The 19672-nt window shown below is 41.7% G+C and overlaps 1 protein-coding gene across 1 annotated transcript in view; it reads left to right on the top strand.

Moving 5' to 3' along the window:
* Positions 1–1041: 1041 nt before the first annotated feature.
* MCTP1 (multiple C2 and transmembrane domain containing 1) overlaps positions 1042–19672 on the top strand; it is a 216180-nt gene continuing 197549 nt past the window's right edge. The window contains exon 1 of the mRNA XM_059492828.1: positions 1042–1635. Within this exon, the coding sequence (XP_059348811.1) occupies positions 1057–1635 (579 nt within the window). The 5' untranslated portion in view covers positions 1042–1056. The remainder of the gene's footprint in view (positions 1636–19672) is intronic.

Below are 19672 nucleotides of genomic sequence, written 5' to 3'. Positions count from 1 at the left end.
GTTGCAAACTTTATTGGGGAAGTTAAACAAAGGAGGACAAATCCTCCATTGTGAGAAGTGTCTTTTTAATGAAACCTGAAAGTACACTGCACAAAGGTATGGCTCACTCTACACAAAAAGATTTCTTTTGCTTGTTTGCTTCATGGAACACAAAAGATTTGTTCTGAAATCAGACTGCTGGTATAATTTAATTAAAAAAGAAACATCCAAAAATGCAATGATGGGGCTGCTAGTACAGCATGCTATGATAAGAAAACTTTGTCCTTTATTTTAAAAAGACGAGAACGCCAGAGGAGCTGAGGGTTTGTTCCACCATACCTGGCGGGTCCTGCACTCAGTGCCCGCCGCTGCCCAAGGACAGAGCCAGTGACGAGGCCCGCATTTCCCCAGCGCTTTCTGTACAGGTATGAGGAAATCCCACTGAACCTTCCCTCCACAAAGCTACTGCGGGTCGGGGATGATGCCTGCTGCACAAGGAGCCTCCTCACATTCCCACCTTCACCCGCGGATCTGGATGTTTCCCGGCCGCGTGGGGAGCGCAGCAGCTGGGCGCCCACACCCCGCCACCCGCGGCCTCCCACCCTCCCGAAGGGGAGCCCGTCCCGGCCGCAGGAACAGGTGGGGCGGAGGGCAGGGCACAGCCCGCCTGCCGGGCCCTCACCTCATTGCCGCGCCGTCTGCGTGCGAGCCGCTGCTCCCCCTGCACCTCGCCCAGAACTTTTTTTTGCCAGGCTTCGCGCCGCCCGCCGCCACCGAAGGAGCACCCAGGGTGGTTGTGGGATTAGGTGGCAAACTTTCTGCCCAGATGGGCCAGGGTGGCAGCCTCGTCCTCCCTTTCTGTTCAACATCACGGCTGCAGCACCATCCTCCCCCGGGGGCGCCACGCTGAGCGGGGGGCGGTGCGGCGGAGCCCTGCGCTCGTTCCGGCAGCGGGCGCCGCTCCGTTTCGGTCCGCCCCGCACCGGAGAGAGCGCGGCAGGCTCCGGCGGGCTCTGCTGCTGCTCCTGCTGCTGCTCCTGCCGCTGCCACCACCGCCCCCGTCGCAGGAGGAGAAAGATGGAGCCGGGCAAGGAGCCCCGAGTGACCGCGGGGGAGAAGCCCAGCGAACCAGAGCCGGCAGTTTCCTTCCAGGCCCGGCTGTGGAAGAACCTGCAGCTGGGGGGCAAGGGCCGGAGCGGCGGCGGGCGGGCAGCAGCCGAGCGCCGCACTGCGGAGCCCCTCGCCCCGCCGCCGCCGGCCGGCAGCAAGGGGGACCTCCAGCCCGGCGGCAAGTGGAGCGGCTTCAAGCGACGGCGGCAAGTGCTAGACCGCGTCTTTTCGTCCTCCCAGCCCAACCTATGCTGCTCGGCCGCCGAGCCGCTGGAGCCGGCCGGCGAGTCCGGCTCCGCCCTGCGCCGCCTGCGGGAGCACCTGCTTCCCCAAGGCAAGGGGCCGCCGCCCGGCCGCCGCCCGGAGCACGCGGCCGGCGCTGAGGGGCCGGCGGGTGGCAGAGAGGGGCGCCGGCCCGGGGCGCACCTGTCCCACCAGAAGAGCTCCTCGCTGCCCAGTACCGCCTGCCTGGAGCAGCTGCTGCAGGGATCGCCCGCCGCCGGCAGGATCCAGGACCAGCGGACGGAGGACGGCGACAGCAGCGCGGTGAGTGCCGGCCCGCGTCGCCTCTCTGCGTACGGGGCCGGGTCGGCAGGTTGAGCGGGAGGGGTGGTAATCCTTGGGGAGGGGAGAGGAGGTGGGAAGGGAACTGAGGTAAGGAGAGGTGGGAGGGCGGCCGCTGGGGAAGGGAGCTGAGGTGAGGCGAAGGACAGCCGCGGCTGAGTCCCAGCCCTCCTCCCGCTCGCCCGCTGTTGAAGAGAGCCCTTCGGGAAGCGGCGCCGGTCCCGCCCGCATCCCGCGTCGGAGCCCTGCATTCACTCCCCCAGCACGCCGTGACAGGCGCTGTCGCGGGCACCGAGCGGGGAGCACCGCTGCCAGCCGTGCTCCTGCTCGGCTGCAGGAGCGACCTCCCTCAGACCTTCATTGCATAAACCATGCAGAGGAAGGGTGTCTCGGGGGCTGGAATTAGGCTTCCTTCGCTCTCACGCCTCGCAGGCCTGTGAGGGCCGCCTCTGCAGGTGTCTGCTCTTAACACACGCGGCATGGCTTTTCCTCCGGTGATCTCGGCTTTTTTGCTTGTTTGGTTATCCATATTTGAATTACTATGTCTTTTGATTTCTGCAAGACACACAAATGACTACCACTAGCACACATTTAATAGATTGTAGGTAATTATTTGGCTGGGTACTGTCTCATGCAGCTGTCAGTTCAGTCTGGGAGACTCGTGCTGGTTGTTGGGAGAAGGCAGTAAACAAAGCCATAACTCTTCCAACTGTCAGTTTTTAAATTGTGCGGTGAAGCTACTGTTCATAGGGACTGCTGAATCTTGGAATAAATTTACTGTGAGAAAAGTGCAAAACATAAGAGTATTTTTGGATCTTGTGTAATTCTAAGCAGTCATCCACCTTTCTTAGGAATAACTGACTAATGTATATTATTATGAATTGTCTTAGGTCATAATCAGGGAGAAATGAGTAGCTGAACTAAAAGATGTGCTCTGTGTGTTGTCAAAAATAAGCTGTATAAATGCATTTGGCTGCTGCCAGAGCGGTACCTATACTAATGAAGGATGACAGTACTTCTGCAGCGATTTGCAAGTGTACCTTGAGGTCAGTGGTAACGTCCCTCTGCAGAATTCAAAGGAGTTCGTCTTCACAAATATGGGACTGACCTAGAGGTGACTATGTCACGGAGTTGCTTTGGTTGTAATCACTGGCCTAATTGGAAACTACCGGGGTTATCTCTTGTATAATGCTTATAAAGGGTTTAGATCATTGCTTATTGAGGCGGGATTATTGTGACAGGTGTCTCTAAAGTGGGCATGCAGTAGTGTCCCTTCCTCCCCAAACCACTGGTTTACAAGAATGTATTGCATATTTTAAGTATTTCGGTACTATTTTTTGAGACAGCAGGACATTATTCTGCTTTAAAGACTGCTGCATCTAGCAATATGAAAATGAGTGACTTTCTTCAGTGTTGTTCTGCTGTTGTGTTTAGTAAAGAATTGTAAATATTTGTTTATAAAACATGTCAAATGGTTTTTAGTTGTGAGGGCATTACTCTTGTTTAGAACAAGGTACAGTCATAGCATTTGGAAAGAATACTGCCAAATCAAATCAATTTAGGCTTTCTAACACTTGTTTTTAATTAGCAGGATTATGACCGATGTCCAAGTTTTTTTCTAGTATTGATTTGGGCTGTGCCTGGATACCAGACATGCTGGTTTCGATAATAAAAAAGCTTGCTTGTGTGTTGATGAAGTTTGCAGAGCTGCTGATTGTGTTTGTTTCAGAGCGATGATCCGAAACAGAATAGCTTTTCTGCTATTTCATAATAAGCACATTCACTGCTTTTCTCAAGTCTAAAGTATAATGTCACTTGGGTTATTAAATCTAGTTTAATTCACCAGCTTCATTGAGTTATAGGATGTTTGGGGAAGACTCCAACTATAAGGCATTGTTGTTTGTCTTCAAGTATGTCTGGTACTCTTCAGTGTTAGTTATTTGCACAGTGTTAGTAGAGCAAGGACCTTCCACTGTGGGCGGCTGGAGTTTCCATTTCAGTGTACCTCAGGAGTCAAGTCTTGCATGCTTACAGGCTGTACCCCAGGGCAAGTCCCTGCCCAATCTCAGTCATGGCCTTTACACCCTTCTGAGGTTTTGGGTTTACACATCTGGTAGCATGACTTTGGAATAACTTTCATTTTTCAAACCCAAGTTTTACTTACACCACATGCTGATTTTAACAACTGCAGGGAACCAACCTCCAAGCAAGCTATTCCCTTTCCCCCTGTGCCCTCTGACAGTGGAGGGACAGTAAGAGATTACGAGTTAAAATAGCAATTTACTGAAATCACAATAACCGCAGCAATATCAGTAGTGAGAAAAGTATATAAAAAGACGGTGTCCCACCCACAAAAGGGTGTTTATGATTGGGAACAAAAGAAAAACTGCTTCCCAAAGACAGTGCCTGGTATGTACTCAGACAAAGGCAATATGGCCATGAGAGCTCTGGTGGCTTAATGCTCTCATCCCCCAGCCCAGTCTAAGTAGGACAAGCAAACCCCTCTGAATCTTGCGCCATGCTGCCACCTCAGACCGCTCCAACATGTTCTGCACTCACTGGGGCTCTTCTGGGGCTTGGGCTCTGAATGGCTCAGCTGAGCTTGTGCCCCTTCTCTCTCTCTTTTCTAATATTCCCTGGAGCAGTTGTCTTGGAGTCGGCATTGCTGTCCTTCAGCACCACATCTTAAAGCTGCAGCTCAGGGGAACGGGAAAGGGACTGACAGTGGAGAGAGTCCACCTGGCTTACCCCCATCCCTTCTCCCTGGAGAGAGCCAGGCAAGACGGTGCACTTCCCCTGCTGCTCCTTGGCTTCTCCTGCTGGGACCACAGAGATGATGTGCATGGTATGGAGTAAACAGCATTAAAAGCTCCATTCCTTTTTTTCTGTAACCAGGACACAGCAGCACAGACTTACAGCAGTGTCTGGGTTTTCATTGTCTTTCAGTGCCGCCCTACATGCCCAAAGATTAAAAAAAATATATCAGAATCATTAAAATGAGATTAAATTGCCTAAAAGTAAGTCAACATAAAATTGCAACTTCTTTTAAAACATATGTAAAATTTTATTGAAATAGAGAGCAAGCAGATGCTACTGCCTCATTTGGATCAAGACTGTTGAATTCTTTAGCAAATCTGCACGCTAAAAGATTGACTACATTTCTTAAGGGAGATGGTGGAGAGAAATAAAATCCCGCAATAAGTCAATTTTTTTGTGCTTCTAAGCTGAAATAAGACAGTTGTCAGTTGTCATCAGTGAGAGGGAGCATGAGTTAGTGGGTGGGAAGACTTACAATGTAAAATGTTATCATGAAATGTACATATATTTAGCATAATCAAGCAATTTGAATTTTATTTGAACTCATTAAAGTGTGATATAACACTATTGCATTGTGCATGGACAGTCTAGCAGAGATCTAGTTTTTTCTGTATTGAATAAAGCTTCTGTTGCATTGAATAGGATTAGTATCTTGGTTTGAGCAGAATGGCACAAATAGAAGCGTAGTCTTATGCAAACAATACCTATTATATTTGAGTGCTAAATACTAACCTAGTTCTTTGGTGAAGACTGAATATTCTTGGAGCTGTCTGTGAATATTTCTGGAAAGGGCATTTTAAGTGTTTATTGACAGGAAACTTAGGTTTCTTTTAAACAGTAACTGAAATGTAAATGTGTGTTTTTAGGACAAAGAAATGAACACACGTGCAATTATACATAATCCTTCTTCCAGTTTCCAAAGACTATGAGGCAGGTTTCCTTGGCCAAACTTTTCATAACTTTCCACATGGCAGCCAGTCACTGTCATGTTGCTGAGAGCCACGTGTGTGCTGCATCCTTGAAGGACTTAGATGATGGTGACGGAAGCTCCTGGGGTGTCCCCTGGATCGGAGATGACAACAACACTCCAGGAGCAATGCTTCACAGTGCTTCCAGTGTCTGAGTGTGCTGCCATGGCCCAAGGCATCGAGGCAAGGGTTTTTCTACTTGTCCCTTTTAATTTTCCTTTCCATGCCAGGTGGAGCGTGAATTTATCTGACAGTGCCTGTGCCAGCATGGCCTTTTTCTTTAATGTGAGACATAGCTTTGCATGAAAAGTTTTATATCACTTGTATTTTGTCACAGTAATTTAGTAAAAACCAGGAGGGTGAAAATATCCCTCTGTCTTAAGATTTGCAGTAATAGAGACCCTACAGGTGTTTCACTATCTTAAACAAAGAACATGGATCTGGTCATGTCATATTGAATCAAAAGTGAACATGAAGAGAGAGGGCTTAGGGAGAGGGTTCTTGGTTGAAGGGATGTCCAGACTGCAGTCTGACTGTCACAGTGAGAGCTCTTGCAGGCACTTCTCTCCTGTGTGTTTTCTTCAAAAATAACAATGAATCTGATAACAACAAATTTTGTAATTTCATGACTTCTTAAAATGTGTCCAGGTTGATCTATTACACCGAAAGAGTGGACAGGTTCTTAACACCTTCCATCAATGTTTCCAGTTCTGTGAGTGGCTATGTGAATAACTTAGAGGTGTGGAAGAACACTGGGGTTATTGCAGAGGGAAGATGGGAGCTGGCTAGCTCTGCTGCTCAACGTGCAATTTCTTAGCCATAAGAAAGCAAGTTTCATTAATTTTGTGACACATGAAGCTATTTGTTTCATTAATAAGCAGGGATTGGGAAACAGTGATCTAGAATATATTATACAGAGTGATGAGAGATGAGATGAAGTGAAAAACTGGAGCTGCATCCAGATACAGGGTCTTTATCTTACAAATAAAGATAACTATTAGTCAATAAAGTTGATGTAGGAGGGTGAACTGTGTGGCACAGGAGGAGGACCTGCAGAAAAAAGGGGAGTTTAGTGAGCTAGGTTGTATAAGGAGACATTGTACTTTCAGGGCAAAGAGCATTGTCTTGTACTGGGACGCTGGAAAAGAGAAAGGAAATCTTAGTTAGTAGAAAGGAGTAAGTACAGGTTGAGCTGGGAAGAAGCCTGAAGAGAAGAGAGGGAAATTTGAATTTAGTGTGGAGTGGGATGCAGAGCCAATGAAGACCAGACTGGCATACCATGCATGTTTCTCTGTCTATACCAGAATGAATCTGTACTTGGTTTAGAGCTGTGTGAGTCAGTGAAGTTACACAAGGGAAAAATTTTGTTTGTTTGTTATAATTGGCATATGTAATTGATTCAGTCAAAGAAGGAAAAAAAACAAGAAAAGACAAAAGCCTGAAATGTCAATGAAAAGCTACACAGATAATGTCACCCAAGGGGATCTTAATTGCTACTTTAATTTCACTGAGAACGATGAAGGTGGTGAGAAAATTTGAAAACTGCTGGCTGTCAAGGATTAATTACCTTTTCCTGACACAATGCTGGTAACAAATAGAGTTGGAGAGAGCTATTTTGCACAGGTATTTGGAACATGATTTGAGAGCAACATATTTCTGAAAATGGAGAGCAATATTTTAGAAAGCAGAAGAACACTTGCTTTTAGTGATGTGGCCAGTGACACACAGGGCATGAGTAGATGAAACAATGTTTAGGCTGGGTGCAAAGACCGTGGAGCTGGTTAAATTACACAGAAATAACAACCAAGAGTAAAAAGCTGTTGCTGAAGTTTGTTTCTTGTAAGGCAGCTGTTGCAACTTGATCAAAGCAATTTGTTTCTTCAAGAGTTTAATTAGACATCTGATTTTGTTAAAGGATGTTCTCATTGCCCAATTTTTCATTATATTAATCTCTAATAAAAGGTTAATCTTTTAGCAGTTTGAGATGTACTAATCTGTTTCTTGTGCTCTGTCAGCATCTGACCAGACTGTCAGTTTATGGTATTTTAATACCGTGTATATATATAACTGGAAGAGAAATCAAGATATGGCACAATAGAGTTGTATTTAATTATATCGTGAAAGACATCTGCTTAATTACATAAAGATCTGCAGAATTTTCAGAGACCTACATGATTTTTCAGTATTGGCCAGTTTGCATTTATCCTCATGTATAATATTTAGATATTTCAAAGTGAACTAATAGTGGCTGTTTATCTGTGATCTCATTTAAACTTTATTTCCTCTTCTCCACACCCTTTGCATTTACTGCTTGTGTATAAAAGTGCTTATTGTGAAATAATTGTATTAAGAATAATAGATGTTTGGATGATAGAAATTGACACAGTCCTTGCACTGAAAGATCAAATAAATGTTTATTTAGTTACAAGTGACTCTGCTGTGAAGTGCTTAAGTTTCAGGGGTTTTATCTGGATTTCAAGTAGCTGTGTCAAAACTCTTACTTCAGTGTACTTCATATGTGTGTTTCATAACCTACTGACTTGAACTTAAAAAATTTAAAAATACTTGGTTACAGAAATAGAAACTTGGTTATAATACTAGACTTTCTTTTTTTCCCAAGAAATACTGAAAAAGGTTCCTTCCCTCTTTTTGAAATGTTGAATGCAGAAAATTAGTCATTCCTGTAAGATTTATCATCAGTTACTATATTGTTGCAGAGAGAATTACTTTCTAGCCTTAAAAAAAAAAACCAAAAAAAACCAGTTTTAAAACTGCCACTATGTCATTTAGCGCCCAGTTTTTTAGGAAGTTCTAGCTTAACTGGTTTGTCTTGTGTTATGTTTATATGTTTGTCTTTTGTTTATGTTATAAATGAATCTTTTATCTGTTATAAATGAACCAAGTGTCTTTTTTTTTTTTTTCTTCTTGGATAAATTTCTGGTCTTTGGCAAGATGACTAAGAATTTGCCATTGATCTGAAGACTATATTTGCCTTTTCCTGTCTAATCTTACTATGTATCCTAGATCTTGGATATTACAAGTGTTATCTTCTAGGTAATTTTAAGAGGGTAGCTACAATGTAATCCCTGGAGCTTTTAAGTTTAAAAAAGAAATATCTTCTCTTCCTTGTAAGAGAAGGCAGAATTCCCCCAGTTTTTTTCTATGGTAGACTTAATTTACGGAAATGACAAATTAGATCACCTTTAGTCCAGTATGGAGGTTTTTTTTATGTGAAGTTTTTGTTCTTCTCAGTCTATGTTCCATTCAGTATATTTCTCTAACTGTGAACTGAAGACAAACCATAGCAAGTGCACCAGAATTATCTTGTATATGTAAAATACACAAATACCAGAATGTATTTATATATATTGAAGTCTTATGTGGTAGGTGACTGTGCTGGTTTGAAGGTAAACTAGCAGGAGGAATTAACTCTATGCAAATACCTTGTGAGAGATTTCAAGTTGGAGTTACAATTTAATAGGAAAATTACAATAAAGGCAGAAAGTACAGCAACACTGGTTTAAACAGACAAAGTCAGAGTACTACCTGGCCCATGTTGGTCAGGGATGGTGGTTGCAGTCCATTTAAGCAGTAGCTGCAGGGCTGCTGAAATGATGGTTGCGGTCTTGTGGAAATTTGGGTTCCTTCCCCCTCTGGATGCCCATTTGTGGTGGTTGTTCTCCCAGTTCCAAAACCCCAGGTTATATATGGTCAGATTCAGGCAGGAATGTTCAGGACCTTTCCCAGGGTGGGGAAATCCACAAAGGATTGGTATAAGCCTTGGTATAAATCATGTGATGTTTTGGGGAGTCCTTGATGACCTAGGCTGGTAGTGCTGCCCATTGGGGCTGTTGAGCCATTACCGCCCACTGGCAGAGATGGCCCCTCTGGGCTGGGTGTCCTTATCACTTCGAGTCAATATGTGGAGACAAAGAAATGCTGTCCTGCCACTCAGGGTTTAACACCCAGCTTGCAGCCTGGAGCGTTGGGTGTGCACTGAGCAGCTGTTGCAAATGATCCACCATTCATCAAGAGTAACCTAGGTGGGTGTGGACGACATGATTTGACTACACCCATGTGGGCACTCTTCTCCTGTAACCACGACAGTGATTCATACCTTGCCAGCAAGCCTGAGGTTTCGTATTTCAAAGCCTTAGGAACAGTGATATACCATCGCTGTCAAAACGTCTAGTTTTGAAAGGTTCAGACTCAGTGTGAGACGTGAGATCTGGGGATAAAAATATTGCAGTACTGGGATTTTTGTCAGTAAAGGCACCTCATGTTTCACATGAGTGACTTTTGGTGAGGAGAAAGACTATGTCTTATCAAGTCAGGTAATTAATAAGGATGGTGAGCAGTCTTGTTCCTTTGTGCTCTGCATGGATGTTATTGATTTGCTTTTGTGTGTAGTCATTTGAGCCAATAAAATCATAAAATCACAGAGTGGATTGCTTTGGAAGGACCTGAAGGATCATTTTTATGGCTTATAAACTAATGGATACAAGTACGGTTACATGGATAATTTGACACAAAGGGATTTTTTTAAATTAGTATAATACATCTTGTAATGTATTGAATTAGCAGGATTAGAGTGTATCAAGTTGTCCTAATTTTGGCTGAAGACAGAGTTAATTTTCTGACAGTTCCCATGAGGGGTTGTAGCTTGGAGCCTTGCAAGAACCCTGGGGGTGTTGTGCTATGCCGTTCATGTCATCGTAGGGGGCAGGAGTAAGGGATTTACATTTCTGCCAAGAAGAGGAACATGGCTTTGGGTGGAAGAATAAGGCACCACATGGAGGAATACCACCATTTTGTTCCTTTTTTCCTGGGAGCAAGTGTTGAATGGGGTGGTGGAGCAGCTCCAGCTCTAACTGTGGTACAGTCACATGGGGTTGAACTCAGTGAGCATTTTGCATGTAAATCACCCTTTCCATGTAGTGGTGCTATTAGTATTGTTGCTGTTAATGTTTGTTTTCTTATCACATTGCTGTTGGCCAGCAAATGATTATCTCAACCTACTTCTGCCTTTTGTCCCTCTCTTACTGTCTGCGTAAAGCCTAATTTCCAGCTGAGTTTACACTAATGTTTAAAAGAAGGATTGAGATAACAACAGATCTATCTGTTCAGAGCCAGTCAGAAACAATTTTGATTAGGCATATTTTGTAGGTACAGATCCTCCTGGTGACAATGTTGCTTGATCTGTGCATGTGGATGTGGTACCTAACTCATTCCTTCCTGTATGTGTTCCTCACAGTTCTCTTTTCCAGAATGGGGAGAGGGATCAGAATGGCTTTGTTGCTGTACTGTGTGATATACTGTATGACATTATAATGTCAAGGGCAATCAGGGTCATTTGCCATGTGTGTTCAGTGCTGCCCTTATGCCTGGGCCTGGGGTGGTACGCCTGGGAATTCATTAATAATTGCGCCCCATTAGAGGGGTGGAACAGGGGAGGATAATGCAGTAGCCCATGGACCAGTTAGGATAGAACAAGATGTAAAAACATGCTCTACAGTGCAGCCAGGGAGAGTGGTCCTTCCTGGATCTCTGGTAAAAATTAGCCACAGAGACTCAAGGGTGACCCTTGGGTTTTTGGAGTCAGAGGATCTGGCCTGCTAATCCTAACTAAAAATGAAATCCTTGCAGTTTATTGAAGGTATTTGAGCTGCTTCAGAAATGTTTGGCACCAAAGCACAGCTCCTCCTGGCTCTCTGGCTGCCAGTGCTGGGCTGGATGTTCAAAGGGGGATTCCCATGCTACTGATACTACATGGAGTAAGTGGATTGCTCTGACCACCCAGTGAACTTGAACAGGAAACAGGCATCGCTCAGGGATCTTGGAAATAATCATGAACTGGCCCAAAGGTGAAAATTGCTTAGGATGCCCCACCACATAATCAACTACCAGAAAATGAAAATAATATATGCTCTATTTCGTGATGGCTCCTGCTCTGTTATAGGAGTATATCGAAAATAGAAAGCTTTGTTCTGGTGTCCTACATGGTGAGTCACAGAAGCTACAGAGGGACAAGGTGCATCAGGTCAGGTCACAGAGCTGAAAGCCATCCAGCTGGCTTTAGATATTGCTGAATGAGAGAAATGGCCAGTGCTGCACCTCTGCACTGACTTGTGGATGGCAGAAAATGCACTGCAGGGGTGGCTGGACCAATGGAAAAAGACCACTGGCAGGACAGAGGTAAACCCATCTGGGCTGAAGAATTGTGTTGAGGCCTCATTTGCCAGGTAGAGGAGTTGGCTGTAAAAGCACGTCATGTAGATGCACACCTACCCAGGGGCTGGGCTGCTGAAGAGCATCACAACAATGGACAGGTGGATTGGGTTGCCAAGATTAAAGTGTCTCAGGTGGACCTGGGCTGGCAGCATAAGGGTGAATCATTTCTTGCGTGATGGGCCTCAGCTTATCAGGGAAGAGTGGCAAAATAGAGATAGGCTTGTGATCAAGGAGTGGACTGCACAATGATAGTATGTTCCAGGTTATTCACAACTGTGAAACATCCACTGCAATCAAGCAGGCCAAGCAGGTTAAGTTACTGTGGTACAGCGGGGATGATGGTTGAAATATAATATGAGGAGGCCTGGCAGAATAATTACATTGCAGACCATACAAACCTGCCAAGGCAATTGTTACATGCTTACAGTGGTGTAAAGAAGGACTGGATGGCTGGGGATGTAGCCTGTGCCTCACGCCACTGCCTGGAGCACTAGCTTGGGGTTTGAAGACCAAGTCCTGTAGTGACATGGTACTCCAGAAGGAATTTAGCTGAACAATGACACTAATTTTAAAGATTCAGAGTTTTTAGACTTTTAAAGCTTCAGAGTCACCTTTGCCAGAGAGCATGGTATTGAGTGGGTATCATATTCCCTGTCATGCAGCACCCTATGGGAAAGCTGAATGATAGAATGGACTGTTAAAAACCACACTGAAGGCAGTGGGTGGTTGGATCTACATTTAGCAAATGCAATCTGATTAGTTAACACCCAATAGAGCTGGCCCTGCCCAATCAAAACATCCACATACTGTAGAAAATATGAAGTCCCTATGGTACATATAAAAATGTGTTAGGGGAAACAGTTTTGATTAGTTCTGCCTTCTTTCCATGGGATGTTTTTTGCTCAGGGACCTGGGTGCACTTGGCAGATGATGCAGAGGGTCATGGAAAGACAATGTGCACTCCAAGGAGATTTGATTCTTGGTTGAGAACAGTCTGTAATGTTAAATTGTGTGTTGAATTGTATTTGTTGCTGACCCTCCCACTATATGTCATAACTACTATGGGCAGGATGTGTTGGAGAGGTGCTGGAGTGGTTCTTGGAAGATGTTTTTACAGCTGGTATCTTGCTTCTGACCTTGATTTAGAGAATAAATTTGGTTGTTTTTTACAGTACAAACTGAACTCTCTATAATATTTTCATGCTATCATTTGGCAAGACAAAGGAAATAAGAATAAAGAACTTTGATTTTTTAAATGAATGCTTACAATCGATTTTAGTCAAATCTTAGTTTCTGCTAAACTTTGATGCAGAAATTTCTGAACTAGATAAAGGTTGGGTTCAAATTGAGTCACCTTTTAATGATATGCTAATGCAACACAAAAGAGTTTTTTGTTTGAAAGTTTTACATAGACAAGATTAGTAAGGAAAAGCAATAAACTACAGAGGAAGTCCTGACAATAAATGAGACCAAGATTTCTGATAAGAGAAAATGCAAAGAAAGAAGAGCAGCAAAGGCAAAAGCAGTATTGATAGAAACTCAGTAATGTTGAGACAGGGGCCTTTGTGTGCAGCCTCAGGAGACCTGCTGGTAGTCCTGAAGGATTTGAAGGAGATAGCTGAAAAAAAAGAAAAATTCCAAAAGCAAAACCAGTTGAAATAAGTTTATGACCTACACTATACTTGAGCAAGAAGCAGAAATCCACAGGATTTATTTTACCAGTGAATGAGACAGCCAATCTGGCAGTGCAGGATTTTTTTGCAGTGTAGGATACGTAAGTAAAGAGAGGAGATTGACTTCCTGTCTACCACAATCTATTCAAAATCTAGGTTCAAGAAAAAAAATGAAGGCTTTTATAGAAAAATGTGAGAATTCTTCCTTTTAAATGATGGGAAAAGAGAAAGAATCTTTTAATAGCAAATAGTACCATTTATTATTTAATTCTGGAATATTGATAAAATTGAAAATCAAAAATTCTGCAATACCTTTCAGTAGTGTGCATTATTAAATCCTGGAAGAAATTTCTGGAAGAAATAGAAGAAAGGAGGACTCCTGTACTTGAAAGTAAATGCCTAAAAATAAATATGTGTACTAAAAATGAATAGATTGAAGCATATTTAGCACAAGAAATCTGATATGATAGACTCAGGAAAAAAGTATGTACCCTAAACTCAAATGAGCTGTTACAAAAAAGTAACTTTTTCTAAAACGTGGCTCCTCACAACTTCTATGACTAAAATCTGATATTGTCAAAACATAAAATAAGTTGGAAGAGATTATATTTTGCACATTTTTGTACAGATAAATGCAGTCAGAGGATTCCAAACATGACAATGCTTTTGTTGTTAAGAAGTTTAGAATTTTGATATGCAAATAATGTTTTCATATTAGTGACTAATTACTACTTGCCATTGACCCTTTATTGAAAGTGCAAACTTGAAACACTTTTCATGTATTTTCTTTTTGGTTTGTTTTTTGAGATCAACACATAGAAAAACAAAATAAGGGGAAAAACCCCCAAGCTTTAAAAAGGATGTTTTCTCAATTTTTACATTAATATTTTTAAAAGAAACCTTCAGAAGAACCAAACAGCAAAATCAAGAATTCAAATGATCCCTTGGTAGTTAGACTTTCATGAGACATTTAGGACCCTGAAGACTGAGAGATTTTTATGGGTGATATAAACAGATATTTATCATATTGGAAGTTCCTCTTACATTTTCAGACTGCTTTTATGTGCCTGAATTCCTGTTTCCATATGCTCAGATTGAGTATATTTGAAGTCTGAGTTTATTTGAAGGTCACAGCTGATGTGGAGCAGCCAGACCAAAGTAGGAAGTCTGATTGCTGCACAGAATGTGAATGGCAGAGCTTGTGCCTGCTTTGCTTTCAAATATACTCCCAGCACTCAGACAGTGCTGGGATTATATTTGTAAATTTCACAGGCTTAAGCTAATCTTAGGTTTTTTTGCTTACAAGAAAAGCGAAAGTATATACCTTGACTTTAGACCTGAAAAGAGTAGTGTGTGAAGGAAGAAGCTGTGTTATGAACATGTACAAATACATGTGTGCTTCCAGAAGTATTCTTGGGGCTTGAAGGAAACATAGGAAGAAAAAGAATTACAAAAAAGAGTAAGTGCTTTTAATGGGTTATTTGAAGTAATTGCATGATCTGCTTCTGATGAGAGCCTGTGGGAACTTTTCTGTCAGAATACTCCTCATCATAAGTAACTTAATAATTTAATAACTGGCTTTCTCTTTGGTGTTTAGAGTTTTTAAAATTTATTTTAAAAATATTTTTCTGCTGCACTTTTCCTGTCCTGTGGTTTCCAGTCCTATTTGGTTTGTAGATTCCAGTAGCATCAAGGCCCCTCTGTTAATAGATAATAAGTTTCTGTGGAAGGGATGCTAATCCAGCATTCTGGGAAATCTGCTGGGAAACTCCCTGCAATGATTTCACCAAGTCTTGTCTTTCTCTTCAGTTTCTATGGTAATACTATACTTTTCATCAGTGTCCTGGTGGTAAAGGTGATTTAATTAGTAAACATCAACTTCTCTATCTAGTATTGTAATTTCAACAGTAAGGATTTTGGCTTGGGTTAACCAGACTCCTACAGTTGCAGGTTCTCTTTGCAGTTTATCTGGCTCGGGCTAAATTTAGCTCCACAGTTCAGCTACGTAGGTGACTTGAAGTAAATCTCAGCCATCTGCAGCCACCAAGATACATGATACCCAAAACAGACACTATTTTGACCATAATTAGGAGGCATGATTCTGCTTTTGGAAAACTGTACAGCTTATGGTTTAAGTGATACTAAATGCTGCGCTTTGTAGTGTTGTGTCATCCAAAATGAAGTGCAGTACAAATTTGCTTCATTAGGTGGAACAGAGTCTAAAAAGTAACCATCTTTCCTTAAAGGAGCTAACTCTTCCACTGTAGAAGTTTTAATGTATGTCTTTGATGTTAGCCTAATATTATGTACATATTTAAACAGATGGATAATTTTAATAATAATAATAATAATTTTCCTCATGCAATATGAGTGAGTACTCGTGTACTATTGTGTTATTTACCATGTACTATAAATAAGTACTCTTGTAATATTTGAACTTGAAAGCCAGGTACCTAATTACCTATTTGCTAGCTAACCTCACCTAGTTTGGATTTATTCCACTGAGAGATTCTTGGACCTTCCATGTGAAGATTTTTGTGTGAATAATTAAACAAGTGTATGTGTACATTCTTGTCATAGAATCATCTAGGTTGGAAAAGATCTTTGAAGTCATCAAGTCCAACCTATGACCCAACACCACCTTGTTAACTAGACCATGACTCTAAGTGCCGTGTCCACTCTGTCCTTAAACACCTCCAGGGATGGTGACTCCACCACCTCCCTGGGCAGCCCATTCCAATGCCCCATCACTCCTTCTGTGAAGAGCTTCCTAAAGACAAACCTAAACATTCTCTGGTGCAGCTAACAACTGTGTCTTCTCGTCCTATGAGACATGTTTACGTGCAGAAGTATGCATAATATATGTGTCATTTGTGTACATCATTGCTGCAATAAAAGAAATTTGACGTGTCACTGCACTTCATTAACATGGCATTAACATGTGTCTCTTCTCAGTGGCAGTTTCATGGTTATTTTCTGTGCTGCTGTCAAACTGAATCTGAATATCTTTTGTGCAGTGACAAAGGGAAATGGTTTATCACAGAACTGAGGAGTGAGAATGTATGCTTCGTGTAATGCCAGGGGACCGGTGACACATACCACCAGGTTTTTCTGTCTTACACTAAGGTGTTTGCTGATACTGATTCTGTTGTGTAATTTAGGTGTCTGTGTTTCATGCAGTACTGTACTTTCATGCATTAAGTACTGTGTTTGCCTAGCCCTGGTCCTATAGGGGATTAGTTTTGACATTCTGGCAAATCCTTATTCTGTTTGGTCAGAAGTGTTCTGTTCACCAGTAACATTTTAATGTATCTCAGATGTAGCAGAGGAGATGCAAGCAGCATATTGTCCTGAAATGTGAATTAATATATTAAGAATATACGGTTGGGTTGTATTTAGTGGTAAAATAGTGCCTCATCATGCAAATGAAGCAACTGGTTAACTTGTTGCCTTTCTGCATGAGAACAAGTGACACAACTTCAAGACTGGCTAGATTCAGAGATTCCGTGAACAGTGGCACTCGATACGCTGGGAGTAACTGGACATATAAGTAGAAGGTTGCTTTTTCTGTGTGTCCCTGAGCAGATGGTCCTGTGGATGACGGCAGAGTACTCTTGTAAGAGCCCTCTTAAATTAAACGAGGAGCTTAGAGAAGAGCTTGGCTTTCTGCATCTCAGAAACTGGATGTCATGAAAAGAAACCATGTTAAGTAGGCAGGTTTTAAACCTGGTCTTCATATATATCTAGAAAAAAACAAAAAAATCTTTCAACAGTTCTAATATAGTAAGGAAACTCTGAGGTAGATGCCATTTATTTTACCAGTTAGCAAGTATCTCAATTCTGTAGGTAAAATCCAGTGATTGTGGTGATGGCAAGATTTTCAGCTGTTGCTTTGCTGTCTTGCCTTTTAGCATGTTTGAGGGAGATGGAGATCTAATGGAGCAGTGATGTATGTGAATACACTCTTATCGTTTCAGTTGTATTTAATTGTATCATTACGCAGTTGTTCTGAAAGAAACACCAGTGTGTTATGTAAATTATGCTTGTTCATACTAATTATCTCTTTCATTAAATTTACTAGAAGTCTATAAATAATTCTTTGAGTGGTTATAAGTAGCTCTTTTATATTGCCAGTCACATGAAATTAATATCAGTAAAATTAAGTACTAGTTACTTGTCAAAGGAGAAAAGCTAGATTTCTAGAAAATATTTCCAACATGCTTTTTGTGTAACCCTACAGCATGACCCAGCAGACTATTGCCCAGTGATGGAAGAGGAACACAATACTAATAGAAGTCACTAAACCAAGCTGTTAATCCTTCCAAAGTGTATGATGCTGCCACTGGAACTGTACTGTTTCCATCCTTTATAACAAATGAATTATTTTATTATTTTGGTTTTGGCTTTTAAATTATTTTTATGGTCATTTAAGTGGTTATTTATAAGTGAATGACAGTGCTTTTACTGGCAATGTGTACAGTTTCAGAAATGTCATCCTGTACCTTAATAAGCATCAGTAGTGAATATTGTAAATATCTGTGTCTTTCAGTGATGTTTCAGATAACTGAAGTTGTTCCCTAAGTGCCCACTGAAGTCCTAAATGACTGTGAGGCTGTGTGTGCCTTCCAGCCTGTGCCAGCTAGCCAGATGCCATACTTGGTTACTCCTATGATGAGGAGCGTTTGATCCCCTGTGAAAATTGAAAGCAGTCGTGGAGTCTCAAGGACTACTGCTGTAATTGCTGACTTTTTCTACTGTGTTCCTTATTTATATTTAAAAATCAAAATGGCTATAACAATACCTAAAGGAGATGTAAGAATAGAATTAGAATATCTGAAATAGATGGAAACCAGCCTGCAAAGAGATTCTTGAAGTCTTAAGTCTGATTAGAGTACGAGATAAATGAATGAAATGTTCATGAAAATTAGGAAAAAGATCTGATGAGACATTCAAAAGTACCTGATAGAAGAATATATAACTTAATCTTGAAAATTTGATTGTGGATTTTAAAATTTACTTTATACTTATTCATCTTTTTTTTTTTTTTTACATGGATTTAACAAAACAAGCAGATTGCATTCTTGCATTGAATGTTTTGCTGGTAGGCACTATTAAGCAACTATTTGAAGCACCAGCTGGCATATTAGATTTGTAAAGATCTGGGCTTCACCTTACATTTGTATAGGAAATTCATCATAACTAGAATTTTAAGATAGTGAATGTAAGTTAGTCTAAACACTTTCTGCCTGTTTCATTGCTGCAGATTCCCTCTGAAGGTTTTGGTCAGTTTCTTTAGTCTTTGCATTCTTTTCTGGGTTGGAATATATTCGGTGTTTAATTGCAATATCAGTAGTCTCATGTGAATGGTCCTGTACCTGGATACGTATTTTCTGAGCAAGATTTGTACTGGTAGCATCCAGTCACAGATTCATGTTAGGTAAAAGGTCTTACAGTTTCAAATTCTCTCTCTTTCTTTCAGGCCTGGTTATTTTCTTTGGGCCATGGAGTGCCGTGTTGCCCTATTCCCTAATACTAGTTTTCCAATTTGTCATCTTCCATTTACACTGCAATTATCAGGGCTCTTGTTTCTTGAAGATGGTACAGGTGGAGCCAAAAGCAAAGTGGGGTTAATCCCAGAAAGTTTTGGGTTTTGGTGACTGCAGATTTTTGCAGGATGTTCTGGAGTTGTGTGTTCATTTTGGTTTGACCTCATCTTTTCCCATGGAAGACTAATATTAGTCAGTCTTAATACAGTGTTTCTAGCTTCATTTTTCTCCCCTCCTTCTTCAGGTTATCTTTATGGGAGGAGGCATTTTATTATTATTATTGCTATTTTAAAAATAATTTTGTTAGATGAGTATAGGAAATCCAAATCTGTGCTTGTGATAATTACCCATTCTCATTTCTTACAAAGCAGATGCTACTTCCTGTTTGGCCAGTTGTAGGTTACTGACCCAGTTTTGCTCACCATTTTCTCTGTAGAGGGAGATATAACCTCTTACAGTCATGGTGAGGCCTTGATAAGTCTTTGTTAGAGTCACTGATGAATTGTAAAAATAAGAAAAAAATGCCTGTGACGGGGAAATAGTCTGAGAAGAATTGCAATAGATTTGTCTGAATGTGCTCCACATGTTATGCTGGAGTTCATAACTGGATAATGATGGCCTATAACATTTTCAGCTCTGACTCTAGAATATGTCCTCATTAGAGGACGCAACTAATATAAGATTTATAAGATAATGTGGTTTATTCCAATGGTATTTTTGTCCAGGAGCAAGGGATTGCAGAAACAGTTAAACACATCAGTTGCTAAAGAAAAAATTGTATAAG

Source organism: Ammospiza nelsoni, chromosome Z (genome assembly GCF_027579445.1).
Source record: "Ammospiza nelsoni isolate bAmmNel1 chromosome Z, bAmmNel1.pri, whole genome shotgun sequence".
Lineage (NCBI taxonomy): Eukaryota > Metazoa > Chordata > Aves > Passeriformes > Passerellidae > Ammospiza > Ammospiza nelsoni.
This window is presented reverse-complemented; position numbering and strand designations above follow the sequence as displayed.